The sequence below is a fragment of the Hippocampus comes genome, unplaced genomic scaffold (genome assembly GCF_001891065.2).
Source record: "Hippocampus comes isolate QL1 unplaced genomic scaffold, H_comes_QL1_v1.1 scaffold527, whole genome shotgun sequence".
Classification (NCBI taxonomy): domain Eukaryota; kingdom Metazoa; phylum Chordata; class Actinopteri; order Syngnathiformes; family Syngnathidae; genus Hippocampus; species Hippocampus comes.
Genome location: NW_017804903.1, coordinates 397,235 through 416,713, shown reverse-complemented (window position 1 = coordinate 416,713; position 19,479 = coordinate 397,235). Strand labels below are relative to the sequence as shown.

Below are 19,479 nucleotides of genomic sequence, written 5' to 3'. Positions count from 1 at the left end.
GCTCCTTTCTTCTCATCGTCGGCTCCTCAAGCCATGCATCCATCCAGCCGCAGACCGTTCAACAGCACCGATCTCTCCGCTGAACAAAGCGGGGCTGTGAAAAATGCTGCCCATTACAGGCACAAGACACAAGCGCCCCGGGACTGTCCAGCAACTGGCGCCGACATTCCTCCCAGTCAAAAACAGTGCTGGTATACCCATGCTGCCGAGAAGGCGCAACCACCAAGCACAGAGTCTCCTCCTTGATGAATGTCGTGGCCAAAAAATGCTGAAAAAGTCCACATCTGGTCCACACAACGTAACAACAAACACAAAGTGACAAAACAAACACAAAAACAACAAAAAAAGCAAGGCTCATGAGAGCACTTGCTTAGGGGTGCCTACTCGGGCGCCATCTTGACTTCAAAGATGAGAGAAGGAATGGGAGTAGTTCATTTTAAGACCCCAGAAAGGGCCAAAATGAGTCTTAAAAAAAGAAAGCTTTAAACCAAATTGGCAGACCTCTTGTGGGTTTTTTTTTTTGGACAAGGGTTTTGAAGATTTTTTTGGGAGGTCTACTCATGATAGACATGCCAACCAAATTGAATGCGGCAAACTGCCTTGACTTCGTTGAGCTTAGTTCTTCAGAGTTTTGTGTTTTATGTTGGGTTATTAATCGCCGCTAATGACGAAAACTCAAGTACTTAATTTCTAGGAAACATAGTTCAATTTGGTAGCATTTGGACAAAATATCAAGTCGTTAATTTTTCACGATTCTTTGCAAATAGCCAAAACGGCCACTTCAAAATAAAAATTTCATGTTGCGTAGTAAAACTGGCTTCAACTGTGGATTTTTAATTAAAAGTGAAGTGACTGAGCTAATAATTTTGAAGTCTGATACCATAAAATTTCTGACTTTTTTCAACAGATGGGAACACCTTTGGTTCAAATGAATTTATTTGGCCCCAGAACAAAAAACAACAACACAAAAAAAAAAAAACACCGACAGCCGACATCCTCCCGAACATGATCAACAAGGTCAGTCAACATGGATGACTGTTTTGCGTTGCATCGCGACTTGTGCCGAGTTAGCGGTTTGTGAAGCTGCCGCGGACCACGTGAAAGGATTGTGAGTCAACTGGACTCGCTTACGTCGGATTATTGTAAAGTTATTCTGTGTGTCAGGTGTTTGCCAGACAAGTCACGGTTGTTCTGTATGTCAGTTGCTGCTCAAGAGGCACGTCCGAGGCATCGTAATAATCAGACAAGATGGGACAGAAGCCCAGGCTAATGGGAGCGTGCTACGTGGGATCAAGGAAGTTTTGCAGAGGAGAGCCCAACATCTTTTTTGGCGTGTTGGGGAGGAGCTAAGTTTAGCCCAGGTCCTCCATTCAGCGTCTCCAGTTGGTCCAGAATGCTGCTGCGCGCCTCTTGACTGGTACTTGTAAGAGGGAGCACATAACTCCTACTCTCGCACCCCTTCACTGGCTCCCTCTACATTTTAGAGTTCTTTTTAAGATCGTTTGAAATCTTTTAACTCATTCAGTACCAGCCAATTCTGGACCAAGTCTGAAAAGATGTTTTAAAACGTCTTCAGGAGTGAATGAGTTAACTAGCCTCGCTCCACCTTACCTCCTTGAGCTCCTCCGCACCTGCCCGGTGCCTCAGGTCTGCTGACCAGACATTATTAGAGGTACCAAGAACTAAGCGAAGGTTTTTCCGTCGCCGGTCCCTCTCTTAGGAATGACCTCCCAGTGAACATCCGACAAGCCCCCCCTCGCTACCCATCTTTAAAACTGGTCTCAAAACTAATTTCTATTCTTTGGCATTTGACTGAGCAAGACTCAGACTTGATCTTAGTTTTACTGTCTTTGTGCTTTCCACTGTCTTTGTTATTAATTTATTGTTTTTATTGTTGTATATATGATCTTTGCTCTATGTAGAGCACTTTGTATACAGCGGTGGTTGTTTTAAAGTGCTCTATAAATAAAGTTGAGTTGAGCTAATTAATATAGGCAATGAAACATTTTGGGCGGATGCGTCGATAAGATAAAAAAAAAATCTATTTTTTTAAAATCTTCATAGTCATTGTTTGACACAGTTCTACACCTAAGAACTACTGGAACTAGAAATAATGCAGAGGCTCGCCTCACAAGTGTCAATATGAGTCAGTGGTAAACAATGCCAATGCCAAGGCTGTTTCATACTTGCACTGAAAGGAGAGCGTCTTCGCAGAAGACAATATATAAAACATGTCGACGACAATATAACTCTGCGGCATGTTCTGTGAAAAATGCACGATTGTTACTGCGGCTCACTGAGAAGTTGTGATTAGCTTCGTGGATGGAAAGAATAGATTGTATTTCTTTAATAAAGGTTGGGAAACACTGGACTACGCCTCGTTCGTTGAAATTCTGGTCACACACCTTGGTGTTGGAATGCGACTTGTCAATCGACAACCCCCTGTCAAGAGGGAGGGGCATTTTTCATATCTACATTTGACCCTGAACGGGCAATTTCATATCTGAATTCGACACTGAATTAGCAGGGGAAAAAAAAAAAGTCAACTTCCTCTGTTGTGGTCAAGTAATGAAAGCATTTCCTCTCCAGAGAGCTGTCATTAGAGAGCACACTTACGCTTTTTTGATGTCGGCTTGCGTTGCATTTTTGTGTACTCCAAGTATCTGGTAGTACTCCACCATGGCTCAATCGGGACAATGAGAGGCTCCTGTGTGGAGAGACAAGCGGGGTTGGGAGTCGAGTTTTCAAAAGAGAAGCAGTGACTGGCATTCGCTCACGCTGAACGACTCCAAAGTAGCAGTGCAAACAGTGCAAAAAAGCTCAAGCTCAACCGTGGGCCCCGAGGTTATGAAACAATAAATCATGTCCGTGGAGCAGCACCAAGAATGAAGCGTGTTGAACTTATGACAAGTCGCAACAGCTCTCTCTCTCTCTCTCTCTCTCTCTCTCTCTCTCTCTCTCTCTCTCTCTCGCTCTCGCTCTGTCTCTCTCTCTGTCTCTCTCTCTCTCTCTCTCACGCACGCACACACACACACACACGAAGCTGTACATCTAAATGTCTGCTTCGGTATGACGAGCTTGTCATCGGCTTCACTCAAGTGTGAGGCACTCGAAGGAAGCCCATTGCCAGTTTTCTGTCAACATGCAGGACAAAAAAAAAAAAATCAGCTGTATATTAGACTGAAAGGCAAGTTGCATACAACAAAATATATTTTGTAAGCTTTTTTTTTTTTTTGCTTCCCAAACATTGCATCGGGCAAGAACGCCGCGTTTCCCGACAGACCGTAGAAACGACATCTGTTGAGCAAACGTGTCAAGGGATACACAAGTCTGTGCGATGTTGACCTTACAGAAATAGCGCTTCAACCTGACATCTTCCGCGATATCCAGCTAAATGACAGTGAGCGCGCGCGAGCTCGCACGCACACGCACACACACACACACACACACACGCACACGCACACGCACACGGTTGTCATAGTGAAAGGATACACAAGGTTCGACTGTTTACACTGCAACGCTTGTCGTGCCCTGTTTTGCTCACTATTTATATCAGTGGCCTTTGCGGTTAGATTGTGTTTGTGTTACGAGCACGTGGGGGGATTTTGGGAGCCGGGGGGAGGGCGCTGGGGGAATTTGGCAGTGGCAGTGTAAGGTGGGCCATTTTATGTTGCCTATGTGCTAACTGTTTATTCATTAGCATTGCATCTTGGCCCCCCCCAAAAAATAGATTTTCCCCAGGTTTCTGATTGGCTAAAATGGAAGACTTGCATTAAATTTGGCGGAGAAGGCTCCACGACGGTATCTGTCATTCTGGTCTCCATTTGTTCAACTTGGAATATATACAGTCTTCCGGTACAGTAGTTACTGTTCATACAATATTGTGAGACCTGGTGAAAGTTCCCCAGAACTTTTCGATTAGTGCCGTGACCCGGATCGAGCTGGAATTGCTGCAGTTTTTGCCAAAAGATCAAGTTTTTGTTGAGTAACCATTAGCCTAATCTAACAAAACAATTTGTTGAATTCACTAACATATGTTATTATATATTCATATTATAATATACCGCATTTTCCGCATGATAAGGCACTTCGGGGTATAAGGTGCACCTTCAATGAATGCTCTATTTTAAAAATGTTTCCATTTATAGGGCGCACTGCATTATAAGGCGCATAGAATAGAAGCTACAATAGTGGCTGCGGTTGCATTATGCATCCACTTGATGGCGCTACGCTAAAGGGATTACAATACAATACAGCTTTTATTTATACTGTGCTTTCATAACCGCTGCAGCTGTAACAAAGCGCTTCACAGAACACTTCAAATACTACATCCAAGAAATCAGAATAGTGATCCATATATAAGGCGTAACTTTTGAGAAAATTGAATACTTGTAGGTGCGGAAAATACAGTACATTATATTATTTGTAGTTTGTCATATGTCTTTATGTGCGCTGTGATAGGGTGGTGACCAGTCCAGGGTGTACCACATGTTTTACACAGTCAGCTTGGATATGTTCCTGCTCACCGACAACCCTAATGAGGATAAGCACGAAAGAAAATGAATGGCACATCACAGAACAATATTGTGCTCCACTTTTGGTCGCAACATTATTGACACAGGCAAGGCAAGCTCGCGCTTCGCGTGAGTGTAGAATAAAAGCAGAGCGGCCTCATTCTGAAAGTCACGTGACCATCAAGGTAGATGGTTGAAGGAAAGGTCTGTAGACAAAATGGCTGCTGGTGGTGAACTAAGCTTGGTTGTGAGCAGCTGTCTAATCTAGCCTTCACTCTAAAAACTCACAACGCTGCGACAACAAATTTAATATTAGTGAGCAAAAGCCTGTTTTATTTCTTACCACCAAAAGCACAACAGATGTGGCATCTGTAAAGCTGGTGATTTAAGTTTAAAGAGAAATGACCATGAACAAAATGTGTTGTCATTACACACACAAAATTTTATTCAAAACATGATTCACGCTAGTTGTGTAAGCCTGTGCTGGATGACAAGCATTTTTCTGATAAGACTCATCCATCAGGATGCAATCGCAGCAACAGAAAAACCCAAAATGTGGTAGAGCGCTCAAAATCAGCAAAAAATTAACAAACAAGGTGTTGGAGCCACAAGGACAACAAAGTAAGTACGAAATCTCAAAAATATACAGCTTTACAATGTTACTTTTTAAAAAATACAATAATATATAATAAACATGCAACTTTTATTTGACAACTTTGTTGTTGCAAAGTTACAACTTTAAAAAAAAATCTGTAATATTTTTTTCCTCAAAACACATGGGAGTTTAGCTGACAAAAATTACATTTTTACTTTCACTATTAATTCATTTTGAGCTTTATAAAATTGTAAAATTTTAGAATTTAAAACTAAACCTTTTTTTCTTAAGTTTTTTTCCGTATGACCATGTTTTAAATTGTTCCTAAAAAATTTACCATTTTAATCTGAAACATTTGTTTTCGTGCAGAATTTTCTGGAAAATGACGTCAAAAAGAAAGCTAAACATGTCACATCTGTAGTTGTCGTATAAAGTGGGAGGGGAACTCTCAGCTTAAAATTAACTTCTAGAAAAGTCTGATAGGAGTCGAAAGAACATTTAATCGTGAATTAATTCACCAGAGTCTTATTATTAGAGGATAACCTCTTCGTTCGCGAAGTAGCGAGAAACGTTACGTAAATTAATGACGTTGTAAAGTCTTGCTTGCAGGTCGACACATTTAAGTAGCTCCGGTTTGAATAGTAAAACATTTTTATATTTTCTTTGTATGAATACATCAAACGAATAAACTGTTCTGACTAATTCAAACCTTGCTCGTTCTTTTCTTTTTATTTATTTACTTGCAGTGTTTCAAGCTAGCTGCGGTTGGATTTATCTGCCGCATGAGTTGAAAATGTAAAAAAAATAATAAATTGACGTAGATTGAGAAACTGCCGTAAATAGGCGCCATAAGTACACAAACAACGGTTCTCGTAAAACGTCCACTCACTTGGTTGGATGATGGAAACTGATCCGACCTCACGAAGCTCTGGTAACCGCTTCGAATTTCCGTTTGGACGACTAGCAGCAGCCGATGACACCGCGAGGCTGCTGGTGGTACGCCGCTGAACTACTGGAAATGTGTGCTGTCGTTGCGTTCACGAACCGTCAGAGATTCACCTAAACCCCACAGCTAAAGTTATTTTGCTTTACCGCAGGCAGTCAATAGTTCTTACAAGCTGTCAAAATTCTCTGTATAACAAGTCTGTGTTTTTACTGGAATTTTAATTTTGCCCTCCCGATGTCACCTCTAAGTAGGACATCTGACACTTACGTTTCCTACGAGGGGTACATAAAGGTAGCACGCCTTTCAGTGTCGACTGATCTTTTTGCGCATCTGTGATGACGCACGAGACGAGGACGCAATGTGACCCCCTTTAACGTCCCAACGTCGAATGAAGTTTAAAAATTATCATGAAATACATTCATAAACTGACTACAATCGTTCCATGTACAAGCATCGCTGGGTTACCTGCGCTACTTGTGCACCGAGGAAAAGAGACCATCTGGGTCCATACATTTTGTGCAAAGTGAGTACCGGCTACTTAATATTTGAACACTGCAGAAACCAAAATTTGTGGATAGCAAACAATAAGAAAAAGTCAGTTTTACCTACGCGATAAAAATCTGTCAAATTCTACGTTAAGTCAAATGGCTGGGAAAGGGTTTCGATTAAAAAATAATAATAATAAAGTCAATGGTATTATTTTCCTTCGGAAAATATGTAAAGAGTCTTTGAAGTGACACTCACGTTGATTTCCGATGTGAAACGAAGGTCGTCCCTGCCGTTTTGGTCGACAGGAGCTCGTCTTGGCAGGCGAGAGCTTTGAAAATGACAAACAGCCTTGAATTACAGTGGACCTCATTGGCGGCTGGAACTGATTAGACCCCAATCACTACGAGGAATAAAAAATCATACACGACTTATTATTAGAAACGTGGCTACCCCTCACAAAAAAATGTATCAAGTATTGTCATAACATTTCCATGTATTACAAAATCAATGCCATTGACATGCATTTATACTGTGCTTATCGGCGCAGTTACAGCCTGTGGCCACTAGAGGGTAGCAAAACCCAAGAAAAGAACCTCCTCGTTTCGGCTTCTCAGGACTTCTTGTGATTTGTGCTGTAATTTAGTTTCAGGGAGAGGTGGAAACGGTTTCCTGGCGTTGTAATATGTCTGACATGCTTTCGTCGAAATACCTGAAGTTAAAAATATGTAATATCACAATTTTCGCCCTTTTATGCTACTTTGATGAGGGTGTCCTGCTGGAAAGGATGAAACACTTGTAGCAGTTGATTAAGAAAAAAAAAACAGCTTTGTGAAGTTTTGCTTGAAGACAAAGACTAAAAGCTTTAATTTGCCCTTAAAATGCTTTCACCGGCGGGCTAAAGTGTATTAGATGCCGTCGATGATTCACAGCATCCCACATTAACTTTGTCAGTTATAATCCATCACCGGGTAATAGTCCGGAATAAATCTCGGGGTAATTGAGATGAATCCCTCATTTCAATGACAAGTCGGCTTTTTTAAGACCCAATTACTAGTTTGAGTCACACATGGTGAAGCTTTGGGGGCTCCTGAGATATGAGATGTTGCAGAGAAGAGAGGAGGAGATGGCGTGGGTCCAAAAAAGCGATGGATGGCTGTGAGTGGATTTATGACAAACGCACACAAGCTTTAATTTGTGCCCGGTCCGGTAATGCATCTCAAGGCCAGAATAGTTCTGCTCAGTGTTTCTTAACTGGATGTTTCTTTAATTATATGTCAGAGGCCATAAAGAGCCAGGACAAATCTGCCCCCCTCCCCTTTCTTGCTTTATGTCAGCACCCTTACTTGAAATACAAGAAGAGAAAGCTGGAAAAAAAAAGAAAAGTGGATTTATTCATTTCCATACACTCTGTTGTCGCTACGCGGAACAATTCTAACCACATGACACAATCTCTCGCTCTCTCTCGCTCTCTCTCTCTCACACACACACACACACACACACACACACACACACACACACACACACACACACACAGAGCAAGGAAACCTGTACAAATACTGAAGAAATAATGAATCATACAAGAGAACATGTACATATTCACAAATACGTCATCCCGCTGAATAAATCCGCCTTAACAAAAACCTTGTCCGCGTTCGCTGCTGTGGCTATGACACACGCTAGTAATATTTTAAGAAATCACAAATGCTGTTGTGGCGCACACTTCACAGTCCCTCTATTCTTGTATTGCCCTTTTTTTTTTTTTAAATATAATCTATGTGATGTCACTTCATCTTTGGTGGAAGAAAAAAAGATATACACGACAAAGCGCTAATGTTGCTTATGCACTGCTCAGCATTATTAGCCTTGGTTTAGGGCTCACCTGCCTTAAAAAAAAACACATCGCCACACTATTTTGTCTTAGTTGGTTAGTTGGTTGTGTAATGTGCAATGCACGCCTTTAGATATGAATTTAAATCATTTCGTGACCAAACTTGTAACTGAAATCACTTGAATTACAAATCATCATTCCGCACTGAAATAAAAGGAAATGCCATCAATACATTCAATTAAAAATTACAAAAAAAAATGTTTTATGTACTGAGAAAAAAATAGTTCTGAAAGTCATGACATAAAAAGAATGGAAACATTTTTTTGTGTCAAACTTTGCATCAATTGAATGATTACGCGGCTGCCAGCCTGGGCCACCGAGAAAAAGTATTAAAAAAAAAGACACATGGAGATACTGTACATGAATGTTTGTACAGTCTAAACTACAGCTCTTCTATGATCCTCGCAGAGGATAAAGAATATGAGTGCAGCTATTATGATAGTGAATTCCCATCTGCGCCCTTTGTGTTCAAATATCGGTTGCTTAAAGAGTTATGTATGAGTTTCCCCAATAGGTTTCGCATTAGCATTAAGATATCCGACGAAAGGCTAATCCGTGTCGAAATCAAAGTCTTTTGTGTTGATATTGGGAGGATTTCAACACTTCCACACCAAAATGTAATTTCTTTTTTTTAATGTATATTCTAGGCTGAAGGAGTTATAACGTGAATAGAAGAAACCCTAAAGACTGAAATTTTGCTGCATTGGGGAGGGGGGGCGGCAATGCCATTTGGTGGATAAATATAACAATTCTAATCCCATAAGGGGGGTTCTTGACTGTCTCAACATTTCTTTGTTTTATATCTATGGCCGAGTTTCCTACCCTGTTTTTTCCTAAAAAAAAAAAAAAAAAAAATCTGAAATGGAATTCCAACTTTACGATTGCGTTAGTGTCAATTAGTGATCAGGCGAATACTCGTCATACCAGCGCAAAAGAATCAACAGAAAGTAGGCGTGCAGTAGAAAAATGACCATTCGTTGTTTTTGTTTCCTGATGAGCTAATTTGAATTTAACTGAAAGAAAAAAATTTTTTTTTTTTTAAATAGCGACTATGCCCTATTTAAGCGAGGCTGGTCGTCCACTGGCGCTCCACACGCATTCAGCACGCACACACGCATACACACACAACCCCCCTCCCCAAAAAAAACCTCAGCAAATTCAGTGCACGCCGTAGCCTCAGCTTAGCTCGAAGCCGGATGATGACTCGATGGCGTAGAGCAGCTTGTTCCTCATCTGGTGCTGACTGTAGAACTCGGGCAGCTTGAGCAGGTTCATGCAGGTGCTGGCCGTGGGCAACCGGTCCAGGTCGGTGCCGCCGTTGTGGACGCAGAACGCCGGGTACAGCTCCTTGGATTAAAAAGATTTGTCACAGTGAATGCCTCAGAGACTGAAAGTCAAGTCACGATTCATTTATTTTCATGTGAGCATAAACCTGACCTGTAAGGTCAAAACATTCACCGGTATGTGTAATAAATCTGATACAGTGATAATTTTACAGTTTGAGGGACTCGCTGATCAGAAAAGTACGAGTCCCATTATGCATTTTGAGAGTCCCAAATTTCTAATTTTGAAATGGTCTACTTCTTCAATTGCATATGATAAGAACACAAACAACAACAATATACATTGATAATAGGTTTATTTCTTATAAACAAATGCTGCAAAAATTTTAATAATTCAGGCATACAACATTTGCTGAGAAATAGGTTCTTATTTCATGCCATGGTTCAGTCTTTGAGTTAATAAATTCTCTTTATTCTGCTTCCAATGATGCAAGGCTTTCTCAAAGTCAACTTATCATCGCAAAAAAAACGATCCAACTTTAGCTGCTTCCTCTGTGATATCTCCGCAATAAACTTTCGCAACACTTGTTCGCAACACTTGTTTTGACGTAACACAACTTGGCAATCGTCTGCTTACCGCGAAGTGAAGGCCAATCTCGTCTCGCGAGAACGGAAATCTCGTTAAATCACGCGAGATTACTGAACGCGAGATCAAAACAACAATGGCGGCGATGGTCAAACTGCGATCGTTGCTGGAAGAAAAGATTTACCGTATTTTTTTTTTTGGGACTGAGAAATTTCCTTGCGTCCCAAAAACACACATTATTTGGAACTGTGCGTCCCGCGGGAAAATTATGCGTCTGGGACGCAGAGGTAACGAGATGGCTGCTGATAGTGTTGCAAGATGGATTCATTTATTGTTTGGATTTGTTTTAAAAAAATACATTGAACGAAGAAAAAAAAAAATGGGAATGTAATTCTTTTTCAAAACTGTTCAGTTCTGTGCCCCCGCTACATTGATCACTGTACAAAGTATACATTTAGGAAAGAGAACGCACTTTAATCTAGCGGGGGAATGCTCATTTCATTTTTTCATTATTTTTTTTTCCTTCCTCATCTGCCGACTGTGACATTGAGCCTTTCCATCACGAGCAGCCGCGATTTCCTACCCGCTCTTTCAAGTCAGCAAATACCCTATCATCCCGATTAAATGGCTCTTCGGGGGCTCAACCGCGACGACCCCATTTTGCCGTCAATTACCGTATTAAACTATCGTTGCTTATTGAGAACGCGTCGTTACGGCGGCGATCGTTCCCCAGGCGAGGGGCAGGAGGAAGAAAAAAAAAAAAGTGCAGTTTCCATCATCTTTTTTAAATGGCTCTGCCTGACAGCACCTATATCTCCGCTAATGAATCCCGGGCTCCTTTCACGACAGCTAATTAAGGCGGAGCTGGTTCCAGCCAGGGGGGGCCGGGTCAGGGGGTTGCCCCCGCCGACCACAAATTAACACCCGTAAGAGGGAGGATTGCCCACTCGTGCTGGCCAAAGTCAAATGGATTAAAAAAGGAGGAGGCGACCGAAAGGTAACAGCAGGGATTTTTTTTTTTAAAGAGTTTGGGTCCTTACCGTGGTCCCGCAGGACAACCGTAAAGTTTGAGAAAGCTAATGAGACCAATAAAAATGATACAATCCCAATGGACGTCGGTTGATACTTCCCAAAGCGTTCGAGCTCAAGGCCCCAATTAGAAATGCCTTCGTGTAAAGTGCTTCACACGTTTTATGAGACTGCGACCACTGATTTAGTTTCGTGGACCATCCGGGGTTAATCAAGTACTTAAATGTGGCTTCTTTCAATTTCAGTGAGCTCCGGTGAAAGCATCAAAATAGTACGCATTTTTAATCATCCAGCTTTTGTCCAAAAATCATCAAAATGTTTTTTTTTGTTTCTTCAGACAAAATACAAATTATGTATAGTAGAGTGATCCCTCGCTATTTCGTGGTTTGTTTATCGCGGATTCGGTGCATAGTGGATTTTTTTCAAACATATTCATAAAAAAAAAAAATAATAATAATAATAATAAGAATTTCCATATACATGGAGTACAGTACTGTACATGTTGCTCTATGTGACTCACTGTTGTTTTAGAGCTTCTCACGGACTGTTTGCGGACTTTTTGCGGACTTAAAATTTTTTTTTTTTTTTAACCTGTATATGTTAATTGGTCGCTACTTCGCGGATTTTCGTTTATCGCGGGTGGTTTTGGTCCCCATTAACCGCTATAAACGAGGGATGACTGTATGTGCAGTGGTACCTCTACTTACGAAATTAGTTGGTTCTGGGAGAAATGTCTAAGGAGAAAATGTTATAAGTAGAGACGTGTTTTCCATGTAAATGCCCTAATCCGTTCCAAGCCCCCCCAAAATTCAGACATAAATGTTTCCTAAAGCATAAAAATGCATCAAAATATGGAACAAATACATGTTACAATTAGATTAGTGCACAATAAATGAGAGTTGTGCATAATATAAAGAAAAAATAAAAAAATGATGGTCATTTAACCTTTGACTGCTTCCGCATCGTTTTTTTACCGTCTTTAGTTGATGTTCTCTCTCAGTAGTGGTTTTTGCCTGGCGTTTTGTCAAGAACTGATCCAAGGACGTTTGCTTTTGTCAGCTTTAAACAATCCTTCAAAAATGTCCAAGGCAAACATCAGCATAGTGAGCGATCGCCTGACTGGTGAACACTTTTTCTGGGTGATTCACATTTACGTAAAACTATTGGAACGCCTCGTGGCCCGATGGGCGAATGACGAGGATGCTGCATAAACACAAATCTATTTATCAATCTACACACACAGATACATACGGTAGAGGCCCCTCTTAGCCAATAGGATGCCCGGATGATGCTCGGGAGTAGCCAATGGCAGAGCAGCGACAAGTATGTTGCGTTCAGGAGCTGCGAGTAGCAGACCATACTGTATTTTTACCCTTCGCATCTTGAAATTTCTTTCATAACGAGGCAATATTTTCCTGTTCAGGTGTTTCGTAACTTGAAAATTTCGTATGAAGAGACGTTCCGAAGTGGAGGTACCACTGTACTAGTTGAATTAGTTCAAAGACCCCGCTAACGGGAAGAGCATATTTACCGTAGTCTCGTGCCATTTCAGCGCTCTTGATGCTTAGAACAGGAACAGGGCATTTTAAAACTGAATTCAGCATTTTAAACTGTGTAAGCTAGCATTTCTCTTTCAGATCAAAATAAATAAATAGAATTTGGCAATCAAGACAACGTACTTCATCAAAAGTCGACATGAAAACTCACAGACGACCATAAAAATCGGAGCTAATTCAAGCATTAAAAATGAAAGTTGGTATAAAAGCTGCTTCCTGAACCATTACAAAAACACCACACAATGACTTTGGATATTACAAATTCTTTTGAAATCGGACAGCAGTAGCATTAACCCTTGGTAGCAGTCTAATAAATGTCGAGGACACGTATTGCGCTAACAGACAGACATCAACTTCTGTTCTGAGAATTCACGTTTGAAAGTTCAGTTTGATAATGACTTTAAAAAAAAAAAAAAAAAAGACAAGAATATTTGTCCGGACAGAGCTGAGCAAGGTCGTGACCTGGTGCCTGATAAGACTTTAATCGCTTATCAGACCCGTCGTATCCGTGTCCGCTTTCAAGAAGTCATCTCCTTATTTGCATTACGAACACATCAAAGCCACGTTTCCACTTAAGAGGGCGCCCGAGTTTGGCGTGGTGGTCTTTGTGTACATTTCACATCCTGTAAGCCCTTCTTTTTTTTTTGCTTACACCTGTAAAAACTGGGACTTTTTCATCGAGAATGAGAAAGGGGTCCAAACCTTAAAGCCGAGCAGAGGGGGTCTGGAGCAGCTGGTGACGAACTTGAGCAGCTTGCGCTTCTCCTCGTCTGTGAAGCCTTCCACCACCTCCCAGAAGATCTGAATGACAGGGTGGGTGGCCGTGTAGCCCCCTGCGGAGATGCAAAAATTGGAGCGCCGTACTTTTGATTCTCTCCTCTTTCATCTATAACGGCTTCAAATAACGAGGCGTACGCAGGAATAGTTGTGACGATTGTGATGATTGTCCATGTTTTATGCTCTGCGCTCCGTTATATTAGTTTTGTTCCGTTAACTGTTCTGTAAAGCGCTGTGTGAAAGCGCAATATAAATAACTTCAACAAATTTGTTGATAAAAATATGATGAAATAACGCAACAAGACGATTAAATGGTTATACACTTGTATGGTGTACTGCGTCACAGTTATAAGGGGAATGTCATCTACAACGTTGCCCGCAATTAAATCAAGTTTAACAACCCTGGACTATGTTGAAGATTATACTATGAAAATATTATTTTAAATTATGATGTATTGAAATCAATCTAAAAATATTTTACCTGTGTCTTCTATGTATTTTTTAAAAAACATTTTCCATTAAAAAAATTTTATACATATTTAAAAAATAATCAACTTCACAATGTCCGTGAAAGTATCAATAAATCAAGTGCCAATTTTTTTCAAAAATATTTTCATATTATGTTAAAAATATATACATTTCATGTTTTTCTGTTCCAGATGGAGTGTCATGTCCAATACTGATGAGATGACATTTTACGACAAATTGATCATTTTTGAAAATATGTTAATGCTTTTTTTAAAAACAATTTTAGAATGATATATATATATATATATATATATATATATATATATATATACACACACACACACACACACACACACACTTTTTTCTTTTTTTTTTAAATAAAACTGATTTTTAACCACGGCAGACGTTTGCATGGATGTTGTGCAACTTATTAACCTTGTCTTCTTGAACCACAAAACAAAGCTAGATATATTTTTTTAAATCAACGATCAGCAATTACATTGTTATTGAAAAAAAATTTTATTTTGTTTTTTTTTGTCGATAGTGGAGTTTTGCATAGATGCAGTGAAATGTTCCGCACTTGAAAAATAAAAATAACAATAAAATATGAAGTTAATTGGTAAAGTGATCAGTGAATGGAACATTCATTTGTTTAAAAAAATAATAATAATGTTTTTGAGACTGGTCCAACTTGGAATTAAAGTAGGAAGAAAATGTGCCAAAATAGCAGGGTAAAATTACAATACATGAAATTATGCTCACAAATCAAAATCCACGCAAAAGAGAATCCGGAACATCTGAACAGTAAAGTAGCAAGGGAACACTGGAATTGGTCGACGACACAAACTGACCACGTGACATTATTTCTTCCATCTTACCTGAGTAATTGGTGAACTTTTTCAGGTCATCAAGACAAATTGGCACATGGGCACCAGATATCAGCACCTGTTTAAAAAAAAACAAAACAAAACAAAAAAAGTTTCATTTGGCCAAGTTGCATCGCGGGATTGACACAAGGCAACCCCTTTGACGTTTCAGCCACCTGGATCTCCTGTTGGTCGAACATGCGCAGCCACTCCAAGTTGACCACGTTGGCCAGGCCCTGCCTGAAGGCCAGGCAGTGCGGCCGGATCTGCTTGTTGAGCCGGTAGTCGGCCACCAGGTGGATGTACGCGATGCGGTTGGCCGTGGTGACGGGAATGTCCTTCCCGCCTGGCTTTAGCTCCACCACCTGCATGCAGATTTGTGTGCCATATCATCAACAACAAAATTAATTAGTCAAAAAAAAAAAAAGACTTCATTGTACTTCCTGGACAAATTACTACTTTCCTATTGGCTAAGCTTGGGCACCATCTTGTGTCATCTAGGCACAAAAACAACATGAACTCATGAATAGCGAACCGTGACGAAAGAGGGGTTGGCGGCAATCGTGCGAGGCGGATGGAACTCAATCACAGAGAGGTAATTAAAACGTTATCCTGGAGCACTCTGATTAAAGGTGTCCTACCCCCCACCCCCATCGCCCCGCCCCCATGTCGAGTGCCCGCGGTTAAGTGCTCGGCTAAATATAGCGCAGCCAATGAACATCTGCTCCCATACAATTTGGCCCCGAGCTCTCTTTTCATTAGCTTTAGAGCAGTTAGCGCTTGATAAAACGTGCTCACAGCGGTTCATAAAGGCGAGTTTATGATGACATCATAATGTCTGCGGAGGAGGACGAGAACAACCGACGGCCGACGGCGTGCTTTACAAGAGTCTTTCGCCGCTAAATAGCGCATGGAGTTTGTCACTTTTGACAGTGCTTGTAATCGGCGCGGGTTTGAACGCGGCGATTAAGCACATGGAGAAATTGTGAGGTATGCGGTTGAAGCGCAAATTTATTTGTACCGGGTCGAAAACAAGAGTGATGTTTTTTTTTTTGTTTATTTGTTTTTTTGAATGGGTGTATGCTCAAGGGAAAGAAAGTAAGGGAGTAAAATAGTTTTAAAGATCATCCTCTTGAGGAAATAGGAAAAAAAAAAATCAGCTGATGCCTAGTCCAATATTTGGCAGAGTAGAAGTCTGATAACTGATCGATAGGCCAATAGAAGAACAATATATAGATAATAAATGAATGAACTTGGTGTTTTTGTACCGTAAATACTTTTAAAGTTTGAAAAGGCTATCTTGGAAAAGGAGTTTATCATGATTCAATTTTAAGTCCAGACCACAATTTTGAGAAAAAAAATCACGATGTGCGTTTGGGTGAAAGCGATGCGCCAGCTCAATCGAAACAAGCATTTCCAAGCTAAAAAATGTGATGGCGTTGAGGTCTTTACAAAAAAATAAAAAATCCCCCTTAACATGAAACCACAAACTAAGGGAGACACTTCAGCTCAAAATCTTAATGTCCGTATGAATAATTCCGGCCTTATGTGTGCATATCAAATCTTAAAATGATTATTTGAAAAGAAAAAATGTGTTTTTCATTTTCTTATTTCTCTTGTGACCGAGACACTTTGGGCAGGTTATTAACTCACCAGTCAGACATTACACCAGAGTTGAATCAGGGCCTCTCTGACGTGGCCCAAACAAAACCCGGATCGTGATAAGATTCACAAGACTGTTTAGTCAGATTATACAGGAATGAAAGTTGTTGCTCCGATTTTTTTTTGGGGGGGCGCCCCTCTGGACGGCGGAGAGCGCGATTATTTGCTAATGTAGAAGAATTACGGCTCTTATCTGGCCGTTTGCTATCTCGCCGGGGTGCAAACGGAGGGCAGGCTGCTCCCGGGTGTGTGCCTAATCTTCCGCAAATTGTTTTCTCGCCCCCTATCGTGTTTGCCGAGGCCGCATTGCGACTCGGCCATTTTCAGGCGCTGTTTGACGAGAGCTAATAAGACGCGTTAAAGGCGCAGAGTAAACAGTTCTAGGCTGGATCTCTGAGCATCGGGAGCGAGACGTGCCTCGGAGATGCCGGTTGCCTCTGTCAGGCGTGCTGAGATCATTTCGAGAGGAGGTGGTGCAAGGCGGGGTTGGGGGGGAGGGGGGGGTCAACAGGATGGCTGTGTGTGTTCTTGCCAATGACGCTAAAAAAGTGCTCAAACACACGGAAAATGAATTTTTAACGGCACCGAAACCTGACTTTTGTCTTACAGGGGGACCCGCGCGCAATTTGGGGTTCACAAATTCACCAGGAACATGAAGTCAACTGACATAATTTGCCTTTTCAGGACAAATAAAATGCTGGTGCGGGCTGGATGTGGGTGCCCGAGCTTTGACTTCGACATTTAGACACATCACAACCCAAGACAAAGAGAATGAGATTCAGCCCCCCCATCCCCCAAAAATAATTTTTTAATGCCGTGCCGAATTTTCTCTTTGTTACAAAGACAACTCCTTGAGGGACAGCGGTTACTACAGCGGACAGCTTATCGTGTTAACAGGTTACAGGTCGACACACTTGTGTGATAAAAATAAATAAATAAATAAATAAATTGAAGAACACAATACTCGTATTTTTGCTGATATATGTGCCAATGGACCAAAAACAAAGTTATTTGATTGGTTATATCTATTTTAAATAATCGTCCGGTTTAATCGGTGATCAGAATTTTGCAAATATCGGAATCTGCATCGGTCAGTCCCGAACATACACCGTATCCGCGTGTGTGCCGTGAAGAACATTTTGATAAAGTGACACTTATGGCCACCTAGCAAAAACATGCAATTTATAGATCAAGGAAATGTGTCACCTGAGCCTCTCCCAGATCGTTGTTGACCACGGTGAAGTTGAGACCCAGCTCCTCCACATCGCCCTCGTAGCTCTTGAGGAAAAGAAGATTCCGGTACATCTCCGGATCCAGAGAGGCCAAGTGGTGGATGTCCACGTCGGCGCTGGTGCCCAGCAGCTTGGACAGGAAGAAACTGGCAAAGGGCAACTCCACCAGCATGTTTTCATACAGAGCCTGGGGAGCCAAATCACACATCCAGTCTCAGAAACACAAATCCTGATTCTTTCAGGATTTTTTTTTTCTAGTTGGAATATAATTTTTACCTTTTTGTTTGTCTGCAGCGGTTGAGAGCAAATAAAACAGCTTGACTTTTCAAGATTTTGAAGAATGATTTTTTTCTACTTTATTATTTTTTTAAAAGCAGTCCAATTTGGCAGAGTTGTTCACAACACTTCTCTTTAAGATGGCAAATTTAGAAGACATTATCACTTTACAGGGACTTTAAGTAAACACACTGTAAAAAATCAAATAAAATTAAATTAAATTAAAAAAAAAAAGAAAATCGGGAATTGCTTTGCTGGTCGTGTGAGGTGCGTGATGACACTATCAAAAAATAATAATTAATTAAAACATAAAACACTTTCGAACGCTCAATTTCAAAGTCCCAACAGATTCAAACAGATGGCGCAAAATATCAAACCTCGCCGACTTTTTTTGGTGCGAAGATCGTAAATCTGCGCAACAAGCGTGACGGCGAGCACAACACAATCCATCCGAAGCGCGCCTGGCTTCCGCTCGGGCCATCCGGAACTTTTATAAATGCCAATTCTCACCTTGACCTGAGACACCATTAAGAAGCGGCGGTGGGCAGGTGTAACATTTAAAAAAAAAAAAAAAAAAAAAAACACCAAAGCTAATGTAGTGAAATCGTCCCCCCCCAAAAAAGGGAGCCCATCAGAGATGCTAAAATATGCGTCTCTTTATAAATGATCGCGCTAAAACCCTGACCGCATCAGCTAAATGGATTATAAATCTAGACGATTTCCATAATGCATGAATCTTAAACACACAGCCGCCGAGTCATAAATCATGGCTATTTTTTTCTAAACACGGGTTAATTGCGCAACTTCAAACATTGTCTATTTTGTATGCAAAAAAAAAAAAATAATCCACTTAGTATTTCGGCAGTGGCGAGCGCTCGTTGAGGACCATATGTGCCGCGTGGCCCCTTGAAAGCCATCAATAACACTCGTGCCGGGAAGAGGCTAAGTTTATAGATGGGAAAAGGAAGGGAAAAAAAAAACTCATCGCATCCCCCACCCCCCGACGCCACTTACTTTATTCACGAGTGTTTATTGCCAGAAATTGTGCCAAAATGACTTGGAGACGTTAAGAATTAATTATTATGCCCCCCCTCGTGGGCGTTTTAATATAAGTGAGTGCAGTGGCCGCGCAATTAACGCAGATCGAGGCACCATCAGGTGGAATAAACGGCAACAACATTGCAGGTGCATTCGCTTGGCTGCCAAATAAATGGCTTAATTTACAACATTAGCGATCAATAAAATTATAATGCCTTTAAAAGGCATCAGCATCTGTCAAAGGGTGGGGGTGGGGCCGGGGGGGGGGGGACCT

The 19,479-nt window shown here is 41.0% G+C and overlaps 2 protein-coding genes across 6 annotated transcripts in view; both read right to left on the bottom strand.

Moving 5' to 3' along the window:
* dnajb6b (DnaJ heat shock protein family (Hsp40) member B6b) overlaps positions 1-6,908 on the bottom strand; it is a 15,456-nt gene extending 8,548 nt beyond the window's left edge. Inside the window, exons 1-3 of one of the 4 annotated variants that reach the window (XM_019883908.1) lie at positions 6,800-6,902; positions 5,999-6,168; positions 2,617-2,707 (exon numbers count right to left, since the gene is read on the bottom strand). In XM_019883908.1, coding sequence (XP_019739467.1) covers positions 2,617-2,681 — 65 coding nt within the window. In that variant the 5' untranslated portion in view covers positions 2,682-2,707; positions 5,999-6,168; positions 6,800-6,902. Of the gene's footprint in view, positions 1-2,616; positions 2,708-2,777; positions 2,918-5,998; positions 6,301-6,799 lie in introns of those variants that run through there. The other 3 variants (XM_019883917.1, XM_019883900.1, XM_019883926.1) reach the window with 3 other exon arrangements.
* Positions 6,909-8,240: 1,332 nt separating this feature from the next.
* The window catches only part of ube3c (ubiquitin protein ligase E3C), a 33,121-nt gene continuing 21,882 nt past the window's right edge, over positions 8,241-19,479 (bottom strand). For both annotated transcript variants that reach the window (XM_019883889.1, XM_019883883.1), the window contains exons 20-24: positions 17,866-18,078; positions 15,174-15,362; positions 15,010-15,076; positions 13,589-13,719; positions 8,241-9,779 (exon numbers count right to left, since the gene is read on the bottom strand). In XM_019883889.1, coding sequence (XP_019739448.1) covers positions 9,609-9,779; positions 13,589-13,719; positions 15,010-15,076; positions 15,174-15,362; positions 17,866-18,078 — 771 coding nt within the window. In that variant the 3' untranslated portion in view covers positions 8,241-9,608. The remainder of the gene's footprint in view (positions 9,780-13,588; positions 13,720-15,009; positions 15,077-15,173; positions 15,363-17,865; positions 18,079-19,479) is intronic.